At 35.4% G+C, this 20,987-nt stretch overlaps 2 protein-coding genes across 2 annotated transcripts in view; both read right to left on the bottom strand.

Annotated features, from left to right (window-relative positions):
- LOC136030411 (uncharacterized) overlaps positions 1 to 7,101 on the bottom strand; it is a 53,544-nt gene extending 46,443 nt beyond the window's left edge. The window contains exon 1 of the mRNA XM_065709372.1: positions 6,822 to 7,101. Within this exon, the coding sequence (XP_065565444.1) occupies positions 6,822 to 6,999 (178 nt within the window). The 5' untranslated portion in view covers positions 7,000 to 7,101. The remainder of the gene's footprint in view (positions 1 to 6,821) is intronic.
- A 12,366-nt stretch (positions 7,102 to 19,467) lies between these two features.
- LOC136030410 (little elongation complex subunit 2-like) overlaps positions 19,468 to 20,987 on the bottom strand; it is a 54,999-nt gene continuing 53,479 nt past the window's right edge. Inside the window, exon 10 of the mRNA XM_065709371.1 lies at positions 19,468 to 19,659. Within this exon, the coding sequence (XP_065565443.1) occupies positions 19,559 to 19,659 (101 nt within the window). The 3' untranslated portion in view covers positions 19,468 to 19,558. The remainder of the gene's footprint in view (positions 19,660 to 20,987) is intronic.

Here is a 20,987-nt window from a genome sequence, read left to right as displayed (position 1 = left end):
TCGCCTAATTTCATGCTTCCTACCCCTGGGATACGAGTTTCTGAAACTCCAGTCCATAATAATATAACAATAAGTCCAGTTAGAATCGTCTCAGTTTGTTAGTCAGAATGTCAACACGATATTTGTTTTTTAACGTCAAAACATTCGAAGTTCCAATTTTCATGTCCTTTAAATCTTTGAAATCAGGACAGAGACCAACGCATCTTCTCAATTCTACACCGAAGCGCTTAAGCCGGCTTAGAGCCCAACTGCAAGAAGTCCCTGGGAACATCTATTATGAATGGATACTTAGTGCAATCCTGGTCCTATTCATTATTACAACATAGTTTTCAGCACTTGACGATGCTCTTCTATCAAAAAGAGTCAAAATCCTGCACAGACAGTCTCAAGCATATTACCTTCAACTTGTTATATATCAATTCCTACATATATTATGCTACTACGAAGAGGCAACCTATGATAGATAAATTAGCTAATAAGAGATTTTTCAGCCTTAAAACACCCACCAAAACAGACAAAGCCCGAAAGAATTATCCATTAATAAGAATCCTGTGTTCACGATGTGTCATGTGTTTCAATACAATAATATTTTTACGAAATCAAATAGAAAAAAAACAAGTATTTCAACTTAAAGTAAGGACCCACATTAAAACTTTAAATAAACAAAATCTTTCAATATATGAGGGGGCTTCCCCCTCTTAAGTCCCTCTATCTTTACACTAAAGTTTGACTTTGTTCCCAATTCTTAAGGAAGACTTTATAAACATTAGAGCGGCTTAACTAGAATAAAAAACTTTGTCAAAGCAATAGAGACGTTAGTTTGATGAGCAAGGGATTTAGGAGGGTGCAGCCCCAGTCATATATGGACTAACAGAAAAATTTCACCATGGAAAGTTGTTTTCATGTAAAAATACCCACTCCTCCAGAGAAATGTTAATAAATTTCTTAGCACACTTAAATTTCAAAAAGACTTTAATTTCTTATTGTTTTTAAAATCATGCCGGCAAACCTCTCCCACTTTGGTGGAAAAGTTTCCCAGCAAAAAGGCAGCAAAAGGGTATTTTTCAGCAAAGTTTTTTGAGGGGGAGGGAAGAGGTACAAAAATACTTTAAAAAAGCATCAAAAATGTTACATTGATGTTTACACCCTTAGGATTTTTGGTAATATTTCTGACCTACGCTGTTATTATGAAAGTAAAAAATAATATTAAACCCCAAAACGAGCAGAATTTATTCTGTAGAGGAGGAAGACTGTCCCTTCCTCATCCCCACCTCCATCTCTAGGTCGCAGAAACTTCGGAGCGTGCTCATCGGATCCAAAATTTAGAGTTCTATTCCCTTTTCTTAGCATCCAGAGGGATTGAAGACCAACCAGCCGCGTGGGGGAGATATTTTCTGGGGTGGAGTTCCGTGGGGAGCTATTTTCTTGGCATTATTTTCCACGGGGAAAAAGGTTTCTGTGTGGGGTATTTTCCAGGGGATTAACGTCAGACACCGAAAAAGGACAGGCAAAGACAAAAAAAAAACCGTTAACATCTCTAGATACGTCAAACGAGGCAAGTTCAATGCCGATAAAAACAAAAAAAAAGAAAAGAAATGTCTAACAATAAGAAAAAGGAACTGCAACTAATCAAGTGAAGAAGAGAAGGGGAAAATCAGAACTGCTCGTCAACAAAACTAAAAGTAATTAAAATCTAACCTGCATTAGGCTGGACTCTTGTACCTGGATGGGGCTGGAGTAGCTTAAATAAATTTAGTTTGCTTTTATTTGTGCGTGAGGGGGAGTCAATTGTTTTTGGTTTTCTTTAAAAGAAAATATTGATTCTAGTTTTCTTATCTCTTCTTGCGCTGTTTTTGTTGTTCCATTCTTCTGGTTTCGTATTGCCTTCGTTTTTATTCTTTTGTGTACTAATATAAATGAATAAATAAATCTTAAAACGAGTATAGCTAAAATTGAATATGTAAACAAGCTTAAAACGAACAAAAATAGCTTACGTTTATAGCACAAATGAAACCCAGAACGAACAAAAATAAAATAAACAATGAAAGCAAACAAATATGCAACATGTACTAATGTAAATAAATAAACAAATCTAAAGCTTCAATTAAATATACGAATCAAGATTGAAACGAACAAAAATCACTACAAACAAAAGTATGGGTACTGCCTCCTTCCCTAACTGCAAAAATCTAAAGCCTAGTGCGTCCATTGGTGCTTTACTGAAAATGAATTATATCTAAATATTTTCTTACGTACTTATTACAACATTGAAAATAAAAATGAAATTACAGGAAAATTGAATTTTGAAATGATGGCCTTTTCAGCAGCTGGTATATCAAATATTTCAAATTTTCAGCATTATACATCAAACATTTAGTTTAATCTTATTTCTTCCCAAAATTATTCACAAAAAATTATTTTCACTGCAAACAAGGATTTAGCTAATGCCTACCTCCCTAACTGTAAAAATATAAAGCCTACTGCGTCATTGGCACTTCACTGAGAGCGAATTATATTACAATATTATATTTTCTAGTTATTACAGTATTGGAATGAAAATAAAAATTACGCTATTCAAATTTCCCTTATACAATTTTACTTATTATAAAAAAGAATTTTGCTTTTGGAATTTTATTTATTTAAATAGAATTAAACGTTTATCCCTCTTATACTATATTAAACGCTAAATGCGCATTAAATGCGTTCAATACCTTGTGGCAATTAAATGTAAAATGCAATTAAATGTTTAAAATACTATAAAATATTACACTCTGATCAGGGCTGCCAAATTTTTTTTTAATGAGTGTGTCATATTTTTTCCAAAAATGTGCTTTTTGTGTCATCTCAGATTCCATTATGTGTCACAGAATGTGTCATATTTTTTTGTTACAAGTGGTGTCATATTTAATTGTCAAATCTTTATTTAGGGTTTTGAATATATAATCTTTTCCAAATCAGTTCAAAAAGGAGTAAACTTAACCTTAAACTATATCTTGGAATCGAGACAGTTTTATGACGTCATGAAAGTAATAGGAACATTCGATTAAATTAATGTTACACACTATGAATTTGTGTCTGGGCAACCAACGAGGCAAATTTACATTTATAAAAGTTTTAGGGACAATCAATTCCAACAGTAAATTAAAGACTTTTCGCATGACATTGTAATCGTAATCGGCTAAGCTTTAGTTGACACCATGGAAAAATACAAGACCACAGTAGGTACGTTTGAGCTTTTTAGTTTGCGAGCATAAAACTCGTCCGAGACCTGGATTCAATCGAGAAGAAATTCATAAAAATGAAGTATAACGCCTGAACACGCTTCCTTTTGTTTTAGCATGCTTTGTGCCTACTTTTCTTCTCTTGTACAGTATGTCACTTTGACTCGGCAATCGGAACTTAGTTCCCAGAAAAAACAGTTCCAACTATCTGTCTGTCAACTTTTCTGTGGTTCATTGTGCCCTCATTGAAGCTTAGCTTGACCCAACAATACTACTAAGCCGTCTTCCTGTCTTAATGGTTACAATCGTACTTTTAATGAACCTAGAGGCCGAGGAAAAATGTAAGCCAAAATCAATCGCATATTTGTACTATAAATTACAGACGAATATCAGATATATAAGCACTGAACAACTTGATAACCTCTCACACACAGACTCCCTTCCCAGAACTTCAACTATATTCGACCCTGGCTATATCTAGGGGTCATTGGTCTCTTCTTCTTTCTCCTTGTACCAGGCCATAAAATTCTTCCGCATATCGGGAGGAATTTCCCAATCGTGCACGGTTCCTGAGGTACGAGAGACCGTCTGCTTTCCATGCATCAGTGAGTCTACCGTGTCGAGAAGTAGACTGTTCCTGAGTTTCGTTTTTATATTTGATAGAACTGAAAATTGACGTTCTGCAGCTGCACTTGAATGCGGAACAGCACACAGATTTAATATGAAAAGGGACAGCTCTTCGAACTGTGGCTTGCCTTGAGCATCTTTCGTATTCAATAACGTCTTCCAAAAGATCAAAGGAGACATTCCAGTTCCCATGGTTCTGATAATCTCATCCTGTTGCTCACTCATCAAGATCCACTGAGTCTCTATTACATTCATTGACCTTTCTACTTCACCTTCATGTTTCCCAAGTAAGCTGCTGAACCGACCAGTCAGTCCCACTCGAGTGTCAACTTTTTCGCTCAAAGCAGTCACTGGGTTTAAACAAGCCAGAGGTTTTAAAGTATGATCAGAATGATCAATTCATTTACTAGCTTTTTTGATAACTTCCACATGGAAGTTCAGGCAGTTCAACCTAAACTGTTTGAGATCATTCGAGGGTATCACATCTTTTTATTTCAGCACGTGTATTTCGGTATTTGGACCAAAAGAAATCTCGGAGATTTCCTTGAAAGAGCCTGAGATCATGGGTATGACAAAAGCATCATCATTCTCTAAGATGTCAGTTTTGACAAAAGACTTCATGATAGACTTCATGGTTGCCCTTGAGCTGGAAAGGAGTTTGTGAAGGCGAGAGTCACTACTCTGGGACTTCAAATTCAAGCAACTGATCTCGTTAACCTTTTTAATCCTTTTTAAGTGAAACAAGGTAATGTTAGAATGAAGTAATCTTGTTTTTAAATAGAAGTATGTTCAGTTAGAAATTTTGAAGCTATATTTATTTACTCAATATATAAGCCATTCAACTAGCTTCAATCTAGTATTTTTGTCATATTTGTTAGTGCCTTTTTAAGCCAGATGGATTATTCTTAAGGAAAGACTTCTCTGGAAATTTGTAATCTTATCCGAAGTGGGATATCCTTCCTGTACTCTTAAAAATGTGAGTTACTGCTCATATTTGCAGCTTTGGTAAACTGCACGCTGTTTACTTTTTACTATTAAGTACGTACCAGTTGGCTACATCACATACTCAATCAAGCAGCCAATTAAGTTCACATATTCAACGTACATTTTGATTTGAAATTTCCACCTATGGCTGTTTTCTTCTCGTGGTTTATATTTTAAATATGGTGATGGCATCTGTCCTGTATTCCGCACTGTTTGTGTACTACTGCCACCGTTAGATAGTGCTATTCCCCTCCGTTAATTTGTAGCTTTTCTTGAACTAGAAAACTGAAATTTTATTTTTCTTTTATTACCAGATAAATAACACGACTTGGATGACAAAATTTTGTCATTTTTTTTTAAATGTGTCATTTTCGTCGATTGTGTCATTTTTTATTGAAAAATGTGTCATTAGCGTCGATTGTGTTATCATTTCGACTGAATGTGTCATGGTTTCACGCAACATCAAATTGAGTCATTTTGACACAAAATGTGTCAATTTGGGAGCCTAGATTCTGATGCCTACTGGTACGAAATTTTAGCCCACTACGCCGCTGCAAGTGTGTGGGCGGTTCTAACAGATAACAAGCTCAACAATGTCAATGAAATCAGGTTCCACCCGGCTTTTTAGCCTGTTGGTAAAATTGGTTCTGACTATAACTGTTGTAGAAAAATACAGTTTTTCTATTTTCAGCGTAAAATTCAAAAATTTTTAAGAATACAATTGGAAAATTTCTTCATTTAAGAAATACCAAAAGACATTCCTTGTTTGTCACGGTCTTGCATTGCTGTTTTATGCCTGTTTTGAAGTTTGAAGAGTAGGTAGGCAGGGACAAGTAGACTTAAGTTACAACAAAACGAAGATTGAATGTATAGACATGAAACATATCAAACTGGGTCAAATCATAGAAATTTATACCGAGATAATTATTTTACTGATTCCTGACGCCCAGAATAAGCCTACATTTTCCACCGATCAGCTTGTAATTTGACGAGCATGTATACTTGGCCAAACAAATCAAACCAAGTTACTATTGAGCCAGGTCGCTCCTTACTTACAGTTCGTTACCACGGACTATTTGATAGGATGAAGACAGAGTGTAAGAATATACTAAGCAAGAATGTAATCTTGTCAATCGATTGAAGTATGTGCGACTAGTCTTGGTAATATACTTATTACTTGGAGTCATAACACTACGTGAAACCCAGAAATGAGTTAAGCAGTGCTATCTCCGATGGGCATGAATATTTCAAGTCAAGAAGAGTGGACCAAGGGGACCTTAACGAGGAAAATATATTTTAGAAGAAAATTTTGGTTATGTTGATGCTTACCGCAGATAAAACTCGATTTTCTTTTTGCACAGATGTACTTTATTACGTCTAGTCATACAGGAAACTTAATTATAACTCATTGCCAACAAATAAAATTCTTCTTAATCAATCATCAACAAGCAAAAAAACCTATTCTGTAACTTAGGAGGGCATATCTATAATAGCTATCAAGAGCAGAAACAAAGCAGCACAACAAAGAATTGAAAAGGAAACAAATGGAAAAAGAAATATCAGTACAAATAAAGTGATAGGCTCGTCCGTAAGGATTTATTTCAAGGAGTCAGCGTTTTAGAGAGGGGAAAATTAGAAAACCCCCAAAAAAAGACTAACTATAAAAAATAAAGCATCATTGACGAACTCGTAAAAATTACAAGCTTTTTGAGGGGAGGGAGAAGGGAAATTACTCAAAGACCCTCACGCTAAGAAGGTGATCATTAAAGAGGTTATAAGCTTACTTACAAGCCTGAAATTAGCCTGTCGTAAACCTTAACCAGGGGCGTCTTTTAGGGAGAGGACAAGGGGCAGTTTCCCCCAATAATGTGGAGAAAAAAGTTATTGCATATCCCATGCCCCTTGACTATCCGGACCCCACTTGCCCCCTCCTGAAAAATGCAGTAGATTTGCCCCTGCCTGTGACCTTTATTAGTATATGAAACTTACCACATGCGAAAATAAGATTATAAAATCTTGAAAAGACACGGTATAATCCTCTTCTTCTTTTTAGGACAAGTTGCTTATGGAAACAGTCTCTAGAGACTGTAAAAATAAACGGCACAAATACTCCAATAACACATGAAATACCAGCACTCACATAGATGTTATCCGGAAATAGAAACATATCGGCTAAACCCCATGCCCCAACCCAAAATGAGATGACTAGTGGACATATTACAAAAAAAGATATTAGACAATTGACAATTTCTTGCAACAACTTGTCACATGGGAGTCTCATTTTAAATTAGGAAAAAAAGTTGACGATTGACACGTTTTGAGATAAACTTGTCATAGGTGAATGGTTTGGCATAATTATCTTCAAATAAGGAACATATTTAAATAGAAATCTAAAATTGGAAAACTAGAAAAAATTGCGGTGATGAATCACAAGGGAGGTTTCAGCAACAGGATTTAGTTTGTTTTGTTTTTAAGTGACATTTGGTTGCACTAAAACAAAATCACATACAATTTCTAGGGGACAATTCACCCCCAAATAGTACCTCTAAGAGTCAAGCTGTTGATGTCTAGCTAGTTGAGACAAACTAAAATGATGAATTCAAAAATAACGAATGTTCATTTTGTCTTCTATGCTAAAAGCTTATCTAAGAGAAGTAGTGGTGACACAAGGTACAAGTATTTTCAGCGTTCAATCAACGTCGAATGATTTAGTCCTAATCCTGGTCTTCTAGATCCACCAGATTTCACACTTACAGCAAGAACTACGGAGGCATTTTATTTACCCTAAAGTATTTCAGAAAGATCCCCACTCCATTGGTCTCAAATCACAAAAACATGGGGACAGGGCGGCGTATATTTTTAAAATCTAGAGAGCAATGTTATTTTCCCACAAAAATAAAAAAAAAGAAGTTTTTAATAAAAATAATAAAAAAAAATCATTTTTTTTGAAAATCTTGTTGGGAAAGTGTCCCCCAATTGAAACCCCTGTCTCCTTCTGGAATATTTGAAAGAGTAGAAACAATGGCACTTTAGTCTTATAGGGCCTTGTTCAACTAGCACTAGCAGATCAAAGGGAGGGGTTGGGACTCCCCCTCCCCAGGATTTTTCTGGTGCGCTCTTTCCTAATTTTTTCTTTTTTCATTCTGTTTTTAAAATACATTTTCAATTTGGTCAATTATTGACACCTTTGCCACATTACCCCCCCCCCCCCCCAAAGATTTTGCTCATTGGCTCCCTTGTCACATTCCCTCTCCCCCCAACAAATTGATCTAGATCCACCCCTTTCAATTAGTGCTGACATTCACAAAGTTTTTATTATTTCAAACTTATCAAGTTTTCATTTTTCCTTAGTACAACTTAGGGTTCTATATTGTGCTAATTAGTCTTATTTCTATTAAGTGGTCTTATGGGGATGGCAACCGGAGGATGCTTTATCGCCATTCTTTATTCGTGATTGTATATCTATTTCTTTCTCCATTTCTTTTCTGTAATCTTTTTTACAGATTTTTGCATTACGGGGGCAATATTTTGACCAAAGGGCAAACTGTGTTGCGAGGGCAACACTTTGGTTTTGTCCCTTTTTTTCCTATGCCACCAATGTCGGCTTATTCCTGGAAACTGGTAAGGGTCTAACCCTTGCAGTTTTTACGGAAAGTGTGGACCTCAGGCCGGATTGATGAATATGGCATTACATTTTGGAAAGCTCCGCAGATCTCTTGCCTGGGGCCAAAAAGGATGGTTTTGCTTGTCCACGAGCCAGAGCCTATGGTGTGCGAAGTGAAGTGGAGTTATGTAGCCTATGTCAGGGAGGAGTATCTGAAGTTGTGCAGCCAAGCTTTCGTTTCATCAAACCATGTTTCTACTTTCGAGCGGAAAGCTCCGTTCTAGCAGGCAAACAGGCAGGCACCACTTTGAAATTGAAGATGGACTAAAATCTATAAGTGTTAAATATATGCGGCAGTTACCCGGCCCCACAGCCAATATATCTTCTTTGAGTGATAAATAGAAAATTTTACAGAAGCAAAAAAGCGGCATTTTCCCCGGGTCCGAAAGTGCTGCCGTGATTTTCGCTGGGTTTATCATTTGTTTTTTCGGACTTGGGACTGAGGTAGAGAAATGTTATCAGATGTACCTCTTAAACTTTAAAAGTTCTGTCATTGCTAAAGAAATTGGAGCTTATCCTTTGCTCCTTTCTAAGTGGTGACGTTAGAAAGTTGGTCTACGGCAAAAAAAAATCAACTTTTGAACTAAGACAGATACAATTTTTTTTTCGACGGTAATCGATAGCTCTTGATGAGCTGATCAAAGTATATGTCATCCAATTTTTTATATAAAATTCCTTCATGAGATATACTAGTTTGAAAGTTTCAAGGGGTTGACAACTTCAGTAGTAGGGTACACACTGAAACCAAAAATAAGTCGATACCAATTGTGAGACATGTAGGGGACTTGTAAGGAAAGGTCAGCTGTTAGCTCATAATCATCTTCGGCAGTGAGGGGTTTTCAAATTTTGCTATTTGGTGTACCTATTATTTGTTTCCAGTGTATTTGATGATAAGACCGAGTTGGTTCCAGTGGTAAGACATGTATGGGACTTGTAAGTCATAATCGTCTGTTAGGCTACAATCATCTTTAGTGAAGAGGGGTTTGTAACTTTTGCTAGTTGGTGTAGCCTATCCATACTCGCTGTAACCTAGAATTAAGTATTTACGCAACGGATACAAACGATAACGTAAAACAGCGAGGCAGTTTCGTAATAATTAATAGTTTGTCATCTATGGTATTTTGATCCTGAAAAGTTACGGATAGCTTTATAATACCAACTAGATTATACGAGATTATTGTTCCAGGTCTTGATCCGTCACGATGGCTACGATTGAAATGGATAAAGTTCAACTGGCTGCAAAGTCAATTTAGTCCCTTCTTTCGACATTCTTTTGTTATTGTTGTTTATTTAACGCTGAGGAATAGCCTTTGATCATGTGATTATTGATTGCGTTCTGCTTTGAACATAACGTTTTAAAAGCTTCGATAGGCTGACAACTTCAGCATTTAACCGATAGCAAAGAAACCAAACCAAACTGTTGCTCTCGCAACACTTTATTCAGCGAAGCCGGAAAAAGGTTGCCGCAACACTTCACGTTGCTCAGGCAACGCAGGTCTAGTTGAATTTTATTATCGATAAAAACAAAAGGTTTTCATATGGGGAAAGACATTGTTGGCTTCTTTTTTCTAAAAAACAAGATTTTTCAACTGAACTTAAGGAGCAACATTTAAACTTAAAACGAACAGAAATTATTACGTATATGGAAGGGGTTTCCTCCTCCTCGACACCACACTCGTTACACTACTTTTCTTACGTACTTTAAAAAAAATTTCTTATTGTTCTGATTATAACCTTATATATCAGGAGTCATTCTAAAAGAGTTGGGACAAAATTCAAACCTTAGCGTAAAGAGAGAGTTGTTGAGGAGAAGGCAACCCCTCCATATGAGAAATAATTTCTGTTCGTTTTAAGTTTTAAATTGCTTCTTACTTTCAATGGAAAAGACTTTGCAATCAGTGGAAAAGACTATTTAAAGTCTGATCATTTTTTAAATAATCTGAAGAAATTTGGCCCCACCTCCACAGAGAAATACCTCCCCACGGAAATATTTTCTAAACAATTTTATTCTGGTGGAAATTTACCCAGGACAATTACCCTTAACAACTCCAAGCGTAAAATTGAGATAGAAAACAGAAAGCAAAACCTAAAAAAATAAATTTGTATAGGAGTTCTTGCAAATTCTCCCAGTGTATAATTTTCACTGACAAGTTCATGCCCTTGAGATTTTCCTCCTCATGGAAAATTCCCCAGTGGAAAAACACCTCCATCAGAAAATTGCTCTCCCTCCCAATCTAAAATGTATGCCTATGCATGTTTTGCAATAACAAATACTATGCGTAAACAATGGACAAATTTTGTAACTTATAGACATTTCCACTGGGGCTGGGGGGGGGGGGGGTCATGTTATGTTCAAAAGCATAGTCATTGGACCTTTCAATTATAATGAAGAAATTTGCTATCTCAAAATTTTGAACGGACGATTTTGGGGAAAAAGGGGCAGGGAAGGGGGCCTAGTTGCCCTCCAATCTTTTTGGTCATTTAAAAAGGGCGCTAGAGCTTTGAGTTTCCATTCGAATGAGCCCTATCGAGATATTTTAGGACCACTGGGTTGATACTATAACCCCTGGGGAAAAAAGCAAATAAACACGCATCTTTCTTGTGGCAAAAAATACAAAATTTCACATTTTTGCAGATAGGAGCTTGAAATCTCTATAATAGGGTTTCCTGATACGCTGAAAATGTTCACGTGATTTTGATTAAGATTATATGGCTTTTACAGGGTGATTCTCCCTTTTTTTGAAAATCAAGCAAATTTTATCAGGCTAGTAGCCTTAAATGGTTAAGACTAGACTCAATGAAACTTGTATATTTGAAATCAGAATAATAAGCCAATTCTGTTGATATAACTATTGGTTTCAAAATTCCAGTTTTTAGAGTTTCGGTTACTATTGAGCTGGGTCGCTCCTTACTTACAGTTCGTTACCACGAACTGTTTGATAGGACAAAGACAGAATGTAAGAATATACAAAGTAAGAATGTAATCTTATCAATCGATTGAATATGTGCAACTGGTCTTGGTAATCTTTATAGATTCATATAAATACTATTTTTATAACTATTATAACTATATTTTTATTACTAAATACTATTGAATAAACTACTTTACCGAATTAAACACTACCAAGAAAGAACAGAATCTTGGCCTTTTTTTAGTCTTTGAGTAATTTGTGATCAAAATAAAAAGAAACCCGAACTTAAATCCAACTTCTATTAATTGCGGATGTGCCACAAGCTATGATAATCAGGTAAATGACTAGCTGACCAAGCCGAACAACATTAAGAAATAAAAGAAGGAATGCTATTAAACTTGAGGCTTTTTTCAAGTACAGAGACAGGATTAAGATGGAAAAGAAAGTACATTTGTTCACTTTTTTTAACTATGATGAATTAAAAAAAAAACACTGAAGCTTTAAGGAATAAGTATTAATATATGTATATTAAACTGACAATCCACGGTCATTTGTTGTTTTTTAAATGTTTATATTTCAGATGTACTCGCATTGTTGATTTTAATAAATAAATGAATATTGAAACCTTAAGGAATAAATATTTGTATATGTATATTGCTGATAATCCACGGTCATTTGTAGTTTTTTAAATGTTTATATTTCAGGTGTACTCGCATTGTTGATTTTAATAAATAAAAGAATATTGAAACCTTAATGAATAAATATTTGTATATGTATATTGCTGATAATCCACGGTCATTTGTTGTTTTTTTCAGCAAAGTGCAAATTATGTTCTGGCCTTCAGAAGGCATGGGGTTTGTCAGCCTTATTCATATAAATATTTTCTCGTTTCGAGTTTGACTCGCTTATTTATTGTAACTTCTACTCTATTTGGGTTTCATTTATTTACTGATGGTGATTTGTGCTAGTTTTACATTTGGAAGATCATTTAATTTTAATTCTGCTTATTTTTGGTTAAATGAAACTCTTTACTTTTATTTGAAAAACTTCTTCTGTGGAAGAAGTCTTTTAAACTAATTTTTATTCATTTTTTATTGACATAGTCTTCTCCGTGAATAAAAAATCTTTTATATCTTTACGATTTTTTTCCATAAGAATCGATGGTTTGGCTTGCTATTTGTGTGTTAGAGAAATTTTCCATCAATGTTTTACCCTGACACAAACGGTATTGTTTAATTTAGTTTTATATCTCGTCAAGTTTACCTGAGAAATAAAACTTTTTATTATTTCCAAAAATCATTTCTATGCACTTTGACAACTTGCGCTTTGGATAGACTAACACTCCGTTTTTTAATTTAAATTGCAAGAGAAGTAGTAGTAATAGTGGTAGTTCTGAAAGTTTCAACTTAATACCGCCAGTCGCTCTCTATAAATTGCTGAGGTGTCTTAATGGCGACCATACACACAGTGCCTTTTGATTTAGTTTTAAAGCAATGTTTAGCTTTTAAGCATAACGGGCCGATTACATAATTATTGGGGTTGACTTATCCAATATCCCTAGAAACTTAGTTACTGGACCGTTCTACTATCCTGAACAAAAGGGCTGTCTCAAAATTTTGACTGTATTTGCCTGGAAAATGAATAGGCGTGCGAGCAGGGCTGCTTGGCTTCCAATCTCTTTTGACTCTTAAAAACGACACTAGAACTTTTTTTTATTTAGTTCGACATCCGCCTAAATATTACTTTAAAGCTGTGTCTTAATACCTTTACATTGCGTAGCAGAAATAGTTGAAGTAGCATTAGTAGCAGCATGCGCATATCACCTTTGGTTTTTCATCATCCACTTCAATACACGCTGAAAGTTCAAACTTAGTGCCATTATCCTTTTCTGAAGCATTTCTGATGCGTCCTCTTAACAAATTGTGTGAGCATAGTGTGTTTCGATTTAGTTCCACATCATTTCAATATTTCCCAAATTTTTCGCCTTGATACCCTTAGTTTTAATAGAAGTAGTATTAGTAATAGCAGTAGCCTTAGCTTTAGTGGCCGTAATATTAGTAGGAGTAGTAATAATACGAACAGTAGCAAAGTAGAAGCAGTAGCATTAGGATTTAAATATTTAAATTTAGTTAGTTCAACATTCCAAACAACAAGCCATGTTAGTTTCAACTTCAAACAACAAATTGTTCCTAAGATATTACTGCTAAGCCCTTTTGACAACCTGCACACAGGTGGCGTGATGTGATTAAGTTATCTTTTTTCCTCCACAAAAAATTTCCTTAAAATTTTACCTTCGTACCCCAAGGCAAAGTTGTAATGGTAGTCACAGTAGTAGTATCTGTATTACTAGCGGTAGTATTAACAGTAATAGCGGTAGTAATAATACAAGTAGTAGTGTTAACGTATTACCTTTACAAGTAGTTGAAATGGAAGAAGTGGTTGGAGTAGTATTAGGAGTAGTAGATGTAACAGTGATAAAAGTATTAGTAGCGGCGTGAACATATTGCCTGTTGGTGAGATGATTTTCTATTTTTAGCATTCTCTGAAAGTTCGAAATTAATACCCAAATCAATTCTTGATATAGACTCTTTTGACAATGTACAGCCACCTAGCGTCTTTTTATTTAGTTCAAATTTCCCTCGATATTGTAAATGGAGTTGTGCGGTAGTAGTATTGGTAGCAGTAGTAGTGATGGTGGTTGTAGTAGTGTTGTTAGGATGCAAATATTCCCTTTTTGATAATCTTCCTTATCACTTCCTGACGGTTCCAAATCAATATGCCCTGTCATTCATGAGTTACACCCTTTTGACAATCCGAATACAGGTGGCGCGTTTTGTTTTAGTTCAACAATCCCCTCAACATTCTTTGAAAGGCTCAGCTGAATGCCCTTCGTCTTTTTGGAAAGTAAAGTTCAAACATACCTTTCTTCATAACGTATACTCTGTATAAAAATGAACGGATCTCCTAGCTTACAGCCCTTGCCCTGACGACTATGGGGAGAATGACATCCCCAAAGATATAATTACTGGACCTTTCAACAATGCTGAATAGCTCTCTCAAATTTTGATAGAATGTGTTTTGAGGAATGATCAGCTTGTGGGAGAGGGCCTGGTTGCCGTCCATTAACTTTTGACTCTTAAAGGGGCACTAGTTCTTCTGAATTTCAATCAAATGAACCCCATCAAATCTGACGTTTATACGACCACCCGTGCCGTAAGAGCTTTATATGCCCCGGGGCATAACTTACAACCCTTGCCCCTCGGCTCTGGAGGATTGTGTCCAGCCTGAAGGCATTGTTATGTGCTCTTTAAACTATTGCGAAAAATTAAACTATTGCGAACAAATCTCACAATCTCGATCAGATGCGTTTGGAGAAAAGAGGGTGCCAGAGAGGGGGCTAGCTGCCCTTCATCCCTTTTGTTTCTTAAATGGGAACTAGAGCTTTGAATCTCCAATCAAATGACCCTCCTCTGAAGTTCACAACCATATCGACCATACAAACCTTATATGCCTCCCATGGGTGCCGGCAGGGGGCCATGCCCCCTGGAAACTTGGGACTATAAACCAAAGAAAAGAGAGCAGAATAGGGTAAAGTCATGGAGAAATGTGTGTTACTCCATTGTTGGCTGTCTGCCGATAGATTTTGACCCTTAACAAGGAAAACATAAGTTCCAATTTGTGACTAAGTGACGCCTTTCAAGTTTTCCACAAATATTTTTCTATATAATTTTTTTGGAGTAGCAAAAAAATCGAATTCTTCATAGTAATGAATGGTAAGTAAACAACGATCCTCGCGAATAACGAAAGTATAAGACCCTAACTATTGATAACATTCAATCAAAGAATCAGCTTGTTATGGTGATCCTAAAAATGTATTTATTTACTAGTAATTAGTGCAGTTGTTAGTACAAAAGGAAGCACAAATAATCATAGTAAACTTGATTCACAGACAACCCTGCGGATGATATATTAGGTACAATTCAAAGCATGTGTTCTCATACATTTGCTCTGGTGGGCGGGATTGTCAAGGACAAGGGTTACGGAACTTTTTTCGTGATGAGAGTGGACAGTAAAAAACTGTAGCAATTCCTGAGAACATTGATCAATGGATTCAATTAAATCATCAATAACAAACCAAGAGTTTGGTTCAATAAGGTTGAAGACGTCAAGAACCAGTATGAATTTTGTGTCTGGCGAGATAGCCTTCAGTTTATCATAGGACTCTTGCCAAACACTGTAGCAATAGTAGATTATTTTCGGGGTTTCCAAAAACATCTTATTTCAGTTTTGATTTTTTTTTTTTTTTTAAGTGCCGTTTTACCCGACTTTGAGGGGTTACAAAGAAACGATCTGAATGGAGTTTTAAGTTGATACATTTTACTCTGACTGTTGTTGTCATCACCGTCTCAACAGTAGGAATACAAATATAACAATTTCTCCTATAATTCCTACTAAGATGCTCGATAATAAAAAAATATTAAAATAATCCATATTTTCTTTTATAGAAACATCAAATAAATGATCTCAATACACTTGGAAAAGAGCCCCCGGAGGGCGTGGTGGGTGCTGCGGTGGGGCCACTCCCTTCTCCTAGGCTGGTAGCAAGGGGCCACACCCTTCTCCTAGGCTGGTAGCAAGGTGGAAATTAAATAATAGAAGAATAAACCAGTTTTCTTACTTAAAAATATTTATAAGAAATATATTGATAATACAACAAAAACGTCTCTGTCTTGGGCATGCGAAACATTCTATTGACATGAAAACAATCCCTCCCTTCTCCCCCTACTGCTAGTGAATTTAAACGATTTGCTTGAAACCGAGACGTCGTTTATATTTTACACATACATCCCAGTCTGAAGTGAGGTAGAGCCTCTGGGGTAGTACCTTCACACCACCCTCACATACATAGACTTTATCCAATATGGCTGAAATGGCATTTTTCTCTACTCTAACTGTGTATTTCTTAAATTTTAAAGAAAAAATCACCATGACTTTCGCTCTTGACACTGAACTACTTTCCGCAGTTTTTATAAACATGCATATCGAAATTATCTTTCACATAGTGTGTCGGCACCCCCTTGCAGACTTTTTTTTATTTCCTCTTTATCTGTTTGCACACAGTACATCTTCGGACCTGCAAGCTCACCATGGGAAATGAAGTCACTCTCCGTGTCGGATTTTAGGTATAATAGTTTTTTGGGGCCTGGCGCTTCACTTCTCCGGATAAACGGACTCGTTCCAATTGGTAAAGTCCATTTGAGAGCTAACGTGCGCACCACTTTCCAAATCATTTAATAAATTGTCAGTTCTAACTTTTAATAGGAGTGAAACAGTGTCTCCATAATACACTTGAACTCCCCCTCCCTCGGCCATTTACGTCTAATTACATTGTAATAAAATTCCAACATGAGTTTTTTGGAAATTTCTAAAATTGCGCTACAGCAGCAATGTTTTCTTTCAGATAACATTTCTTATTTCCTTGCAAAAGGACCATATTGCAGTCTGTGTTAGTGAATGATGCGAAGTTTGGATCAGCAAAGATTCGACAATATTCTTTTGGGTCGGTTACAACGTCACAACGACTCCTATTACGAGCACTCTCTTAAATTTTACCTAAGGCTGAATTTAAAATAAGTTTTAAGGTTTCTTTTTAAAATTCGTTTTTGCTTCTGAACAGTACTGACAGAAGAGCTAATAACCGTTTTCAAACATGGTTTTTGATCTAATTGGAGGACTCTGTGAATCTTTGTGACTCTGAAACCGTTGGCTAGAATCGATCACAAAATAACATGGTGAACAACAACAATCTATTTCAGATTAAAGTCGGCAATAAATTTTTGTTTTGAAGGTGTCCAGTGCATACCCTTATTCTCTACCAAAGCAATATTGTGTGGAGTCAAAGTGGCCTGAATTATCGGTCTATTTATGCACGGCAAAACAAAATCCTTTGCCGAGTCATGAAGTTCCAAAGATATTTATTCAGTAATTAAAAAAAACATGCTCGTGGTTCATTCTCCTCAACGGTGGCAATGTCGAAGAAATTTGGATCACAAGGATTCTTTAGCAATTTTTAATTACTAAACGTTAAAGAGTTGTTAGACATTACCGACCGATAAAGGAAATTCATGTCCAGAAAAACCACATCCGACTTTTCAGCGGTGCGTTGTCCAGTCGAGTAAATTACCAAGATACAATTCCTGTGGAAAACATACACTCCCCTCGTGGATCTTTCTACAAATAGATGCTGATCCATGTCAGCGATCACGCCTATTTCTTCTTTACCGACTTTTAGAATTAAATCCATCATCAGATGTGGAGTTAAAAAACAATACCCCAAATCAAACCCAAACTCCTGACAGATTTTTTCTGTGCTCTTACACACAATATCCGACAACGTCAATATTTCACTTGCAAGGTACATTTTACAATAATCTTCCTGATTTTTACGCCCTTGCAGTGCCCAAAACTTTTTTAGCAAATTCATAGTCGGCAGGGGTGCATTGATGACTGGGAAGTGGATCATAAGACAATTTAATGGGTGGCAATTTTTCCTCAAGAAGCCACGAGTGGAGTAATAGTATTCAGACGGATATAGGCCCTTACGCGTTAAAAAATTAAACATTTCATCATCTGGAAATTGTTGTTGAAGGAGGGAGAAACTATTAAAATTGTCGCTAATCAGTGCCTGAATCAACCGATTTAGGGATTAAGGGTGGGGGGGGGGGGGTTAATTATAGAAATCTCAAAAAACGGATTTTATTCAAACACGTGTTACCATTATATATTGTTTCCTAAGGGAAACCTTTTCATGTTTTGTAACCCCTCAGGTTGAGAAAATATGTGGTTTACACCATTTAAATGGTATAAAAATAAAATTTTCTACATCTTTGTCATTCTTGTCTTATTTCCCACTTTGACACCATTTTAATGGATTCCTGTTTTCCCGATGGGGGGGGGGGGGGGCTCTATCTCCTGTCCCTGGTGGCGCCCATTGTTTAGAATTGGACCCGATAGTGCTTAAATGTTTGGTGAAGTAGCCTGGAATAGATGGTTTCTTTGCCTTTTTCCTCTGGATTTTGGCTCGCAAACAATTTTCAAATAAAACGGTATAATTGTTGCCTCCGAAATCTTTAACATATATTTTAAAACACAGCATTTAATATTTGTATTCATTAATGTAATTAATTCATAGAAATATATAAATAATCTAAATAGTAATTTATTTAAAATGCATAAACACATACAAACAATAACTTCAATTATAAATATAATTTAATTAAAAATAATTCAATTAAAAAAAAATTAATAATTTAATTAATAAATTAAAAGTTAAATAGATAAATGAAATTAAAAAATTAAAAGTTATTATTAAAAATTACCTGCTCTCCTTTGTCATCTTTCAAGGCTTCTTCAGTCTTTTCTTTCAGTTCGTGGTATTCATCATTGAGTTTTTCTAATTCATCAGAAAGTTATTGTAAAGTCACTGAAATCTGTGAACTAGTCTTCTTTACAACCACAGGCTTTCCAATTAATGACAAAAGACTAGAAATTCCATTGATCTTGTCCACTTTTTTTCGTTTTACCGGAGTGATGGTGTCGGAAAAACAAAATCCTGTATTATATTATTTATACAATCTGGTCAAAATTGCCTTTTACTATTATTTTTGCAATAGTTGCAAATAGTATATATTATAGTATATAGTATCACTATACTATAGTTTCTCTGCTTTTGTTACATACTTTCCAGTTGATTACATTGTATTTTTAATTAAATTCGTTTATCTTCTTTTTTTCTGTCTTATGAGAGCGGTGATATCTGCATTGTTAAATCTAGTAAATATCAAATCCTTTTTGACACCGTGAGCAAATAAACCAGTGTCATTATTGTTCAAGCCCGTCGTAATGCGCTAAACATTTGTTATTGCGCAAAGGCGGAGTTACGAAGAGAGGTCTAGATTGATATATTTCAAAAATCTTTAATGGAGACTATAGGACTTTTCGCTACTGTTCATGTATACTTTTACTCTAGTCTATATCTTGTAAAATATTGTACCAACGGTCCTGCTTCTATTATTTTATTTTCAAAAAGAAACACAATTTACAAAAGATAAGCGAGGTCAAAGTACAAAATAAGAAGTCATCACGTGAGGTCAGTGGTTTTCCTGGTTCACTTTTTTTTGTCCCTTGATTTTTTTCTTTTTTCGACGTTTGTTTCCAGGCATTGCCCTAAATTTACACTGTTTCCAGGGTCCTATAAAACCAAACTTAACATTAGCTTAGTCAAAATTTTAGTCGTTCTCAATTCATGGTAGAAATCAAAGACACATGATCCATGTTCAATGAACTCCGTCAAAAATAAGGAAGCAACAATGAATAATACACAATATACAATTAAAAAGGGACATATTCGTCTGAAAACAGCATTTAAATACTTTGTGGAATTTTATAGAATCATCAGTGAAAAAGAATAGTTGATAATAAATTCATTTTTCATTCAGTAGTCGTTCTCCATGTAGATTTTTCCATGACCACATACTGGTCAGAATGGGAATCGAAGCAACGAGGAAAGATAGATTAAGAACTTGTAGCGAAATTTCGTTTGTGCATGTCTGCAATGAATTTTTGTAAGTCAACTAAATTGTTCCTGTAGTGCAGGTCACAGCGAGAAGCCGATAGCCCCCTCTTTTGAGAGCTTGATTGGTTCCTGTGGAAATTTCAAGCCAGTAATAGGGGCTAAAACTTAAATTCTACCTGGTTAGTTCGCCTGTGGGAAATTTTAAACAAGTAAAAACATTGAAATGAGACTGAATCAAGAGTTGTTTTTTTTGCAAGTAAACTTATTTTTTTGTTATTGGAGTAATATAGAAAATATGCTAAAATTCAATGCTCTTCTACTCCAGACATAATTTTCTATTCCTTCTTTGGATCCTCTAAGTAGGCCTTCTATGGTCAATCATTTTAATTATTTTCTTTTGTCTTTTTTGCCTTTTTTTAGTTTATCCATACCCCTATGAACTGTTTAAGGTTCTTAGGGGCAGGATATTTTCGGCAACTAAGTCCACCACTTTGAATGCTTTGTTTTGGCAAAAGTTTGAAATTATGCCTTAAAAATCTGAAAGATCATTTGAATTGTTTGGATATCTTCTCGGCTTTACCTCTTCTCGATTTTTTTGAGGCAATTTTAAAATTGAAATAGAGTTTCGAAAATGTGTTGAAAGGTAAATAACTAGAGGGCTCTGGGGCCAAGAAAGTGTTTTAGCGTCGTGAAATGTTGTCAGTTGTTATAATTAGAAGCCAGAGTATGTGTTTTTAATTTATTCTTTCAAATTAAAGGTGACCATTTCAGACTAGTTATTTTTAACTCATCTCTTAATAAAAATTTTCAAAAAAAGCTGCAATGAATACCAGAAAAACTAGATCTAATCATGCCATTTTGTTTCACTTGACTCTAGATACACTAGATATTGATTTTAAATAATGCTGAATAACGAGAAGATCAACAAAGTCAATGGTTTCACTTACCTTGCAGTATTATTAGTAAACATGTTGGTTACATTGAAGATGATAATATAGAATAGC

The sequence above is a fragment of the Artemia franciscana genome, chromosome 8 (genome assembly GCF_032884065.1).
Source record: "Artemia franciscana chromosome 8, ASM3288406v1, whole genome shotgun sequence".
In the NCBI taxonomy this organism is placed as follows: Eukaryota; Metazoa; Arthropoda; class Branchiopoda; order Anostraca; family Artemiidae; genus Artemia; species Artemia franciscana.
The sequence above is the reverse complement of the archived record's forward strand: the minus strand, read 5'-3'. Positions and strand labels throughout refer to the sequence as shown.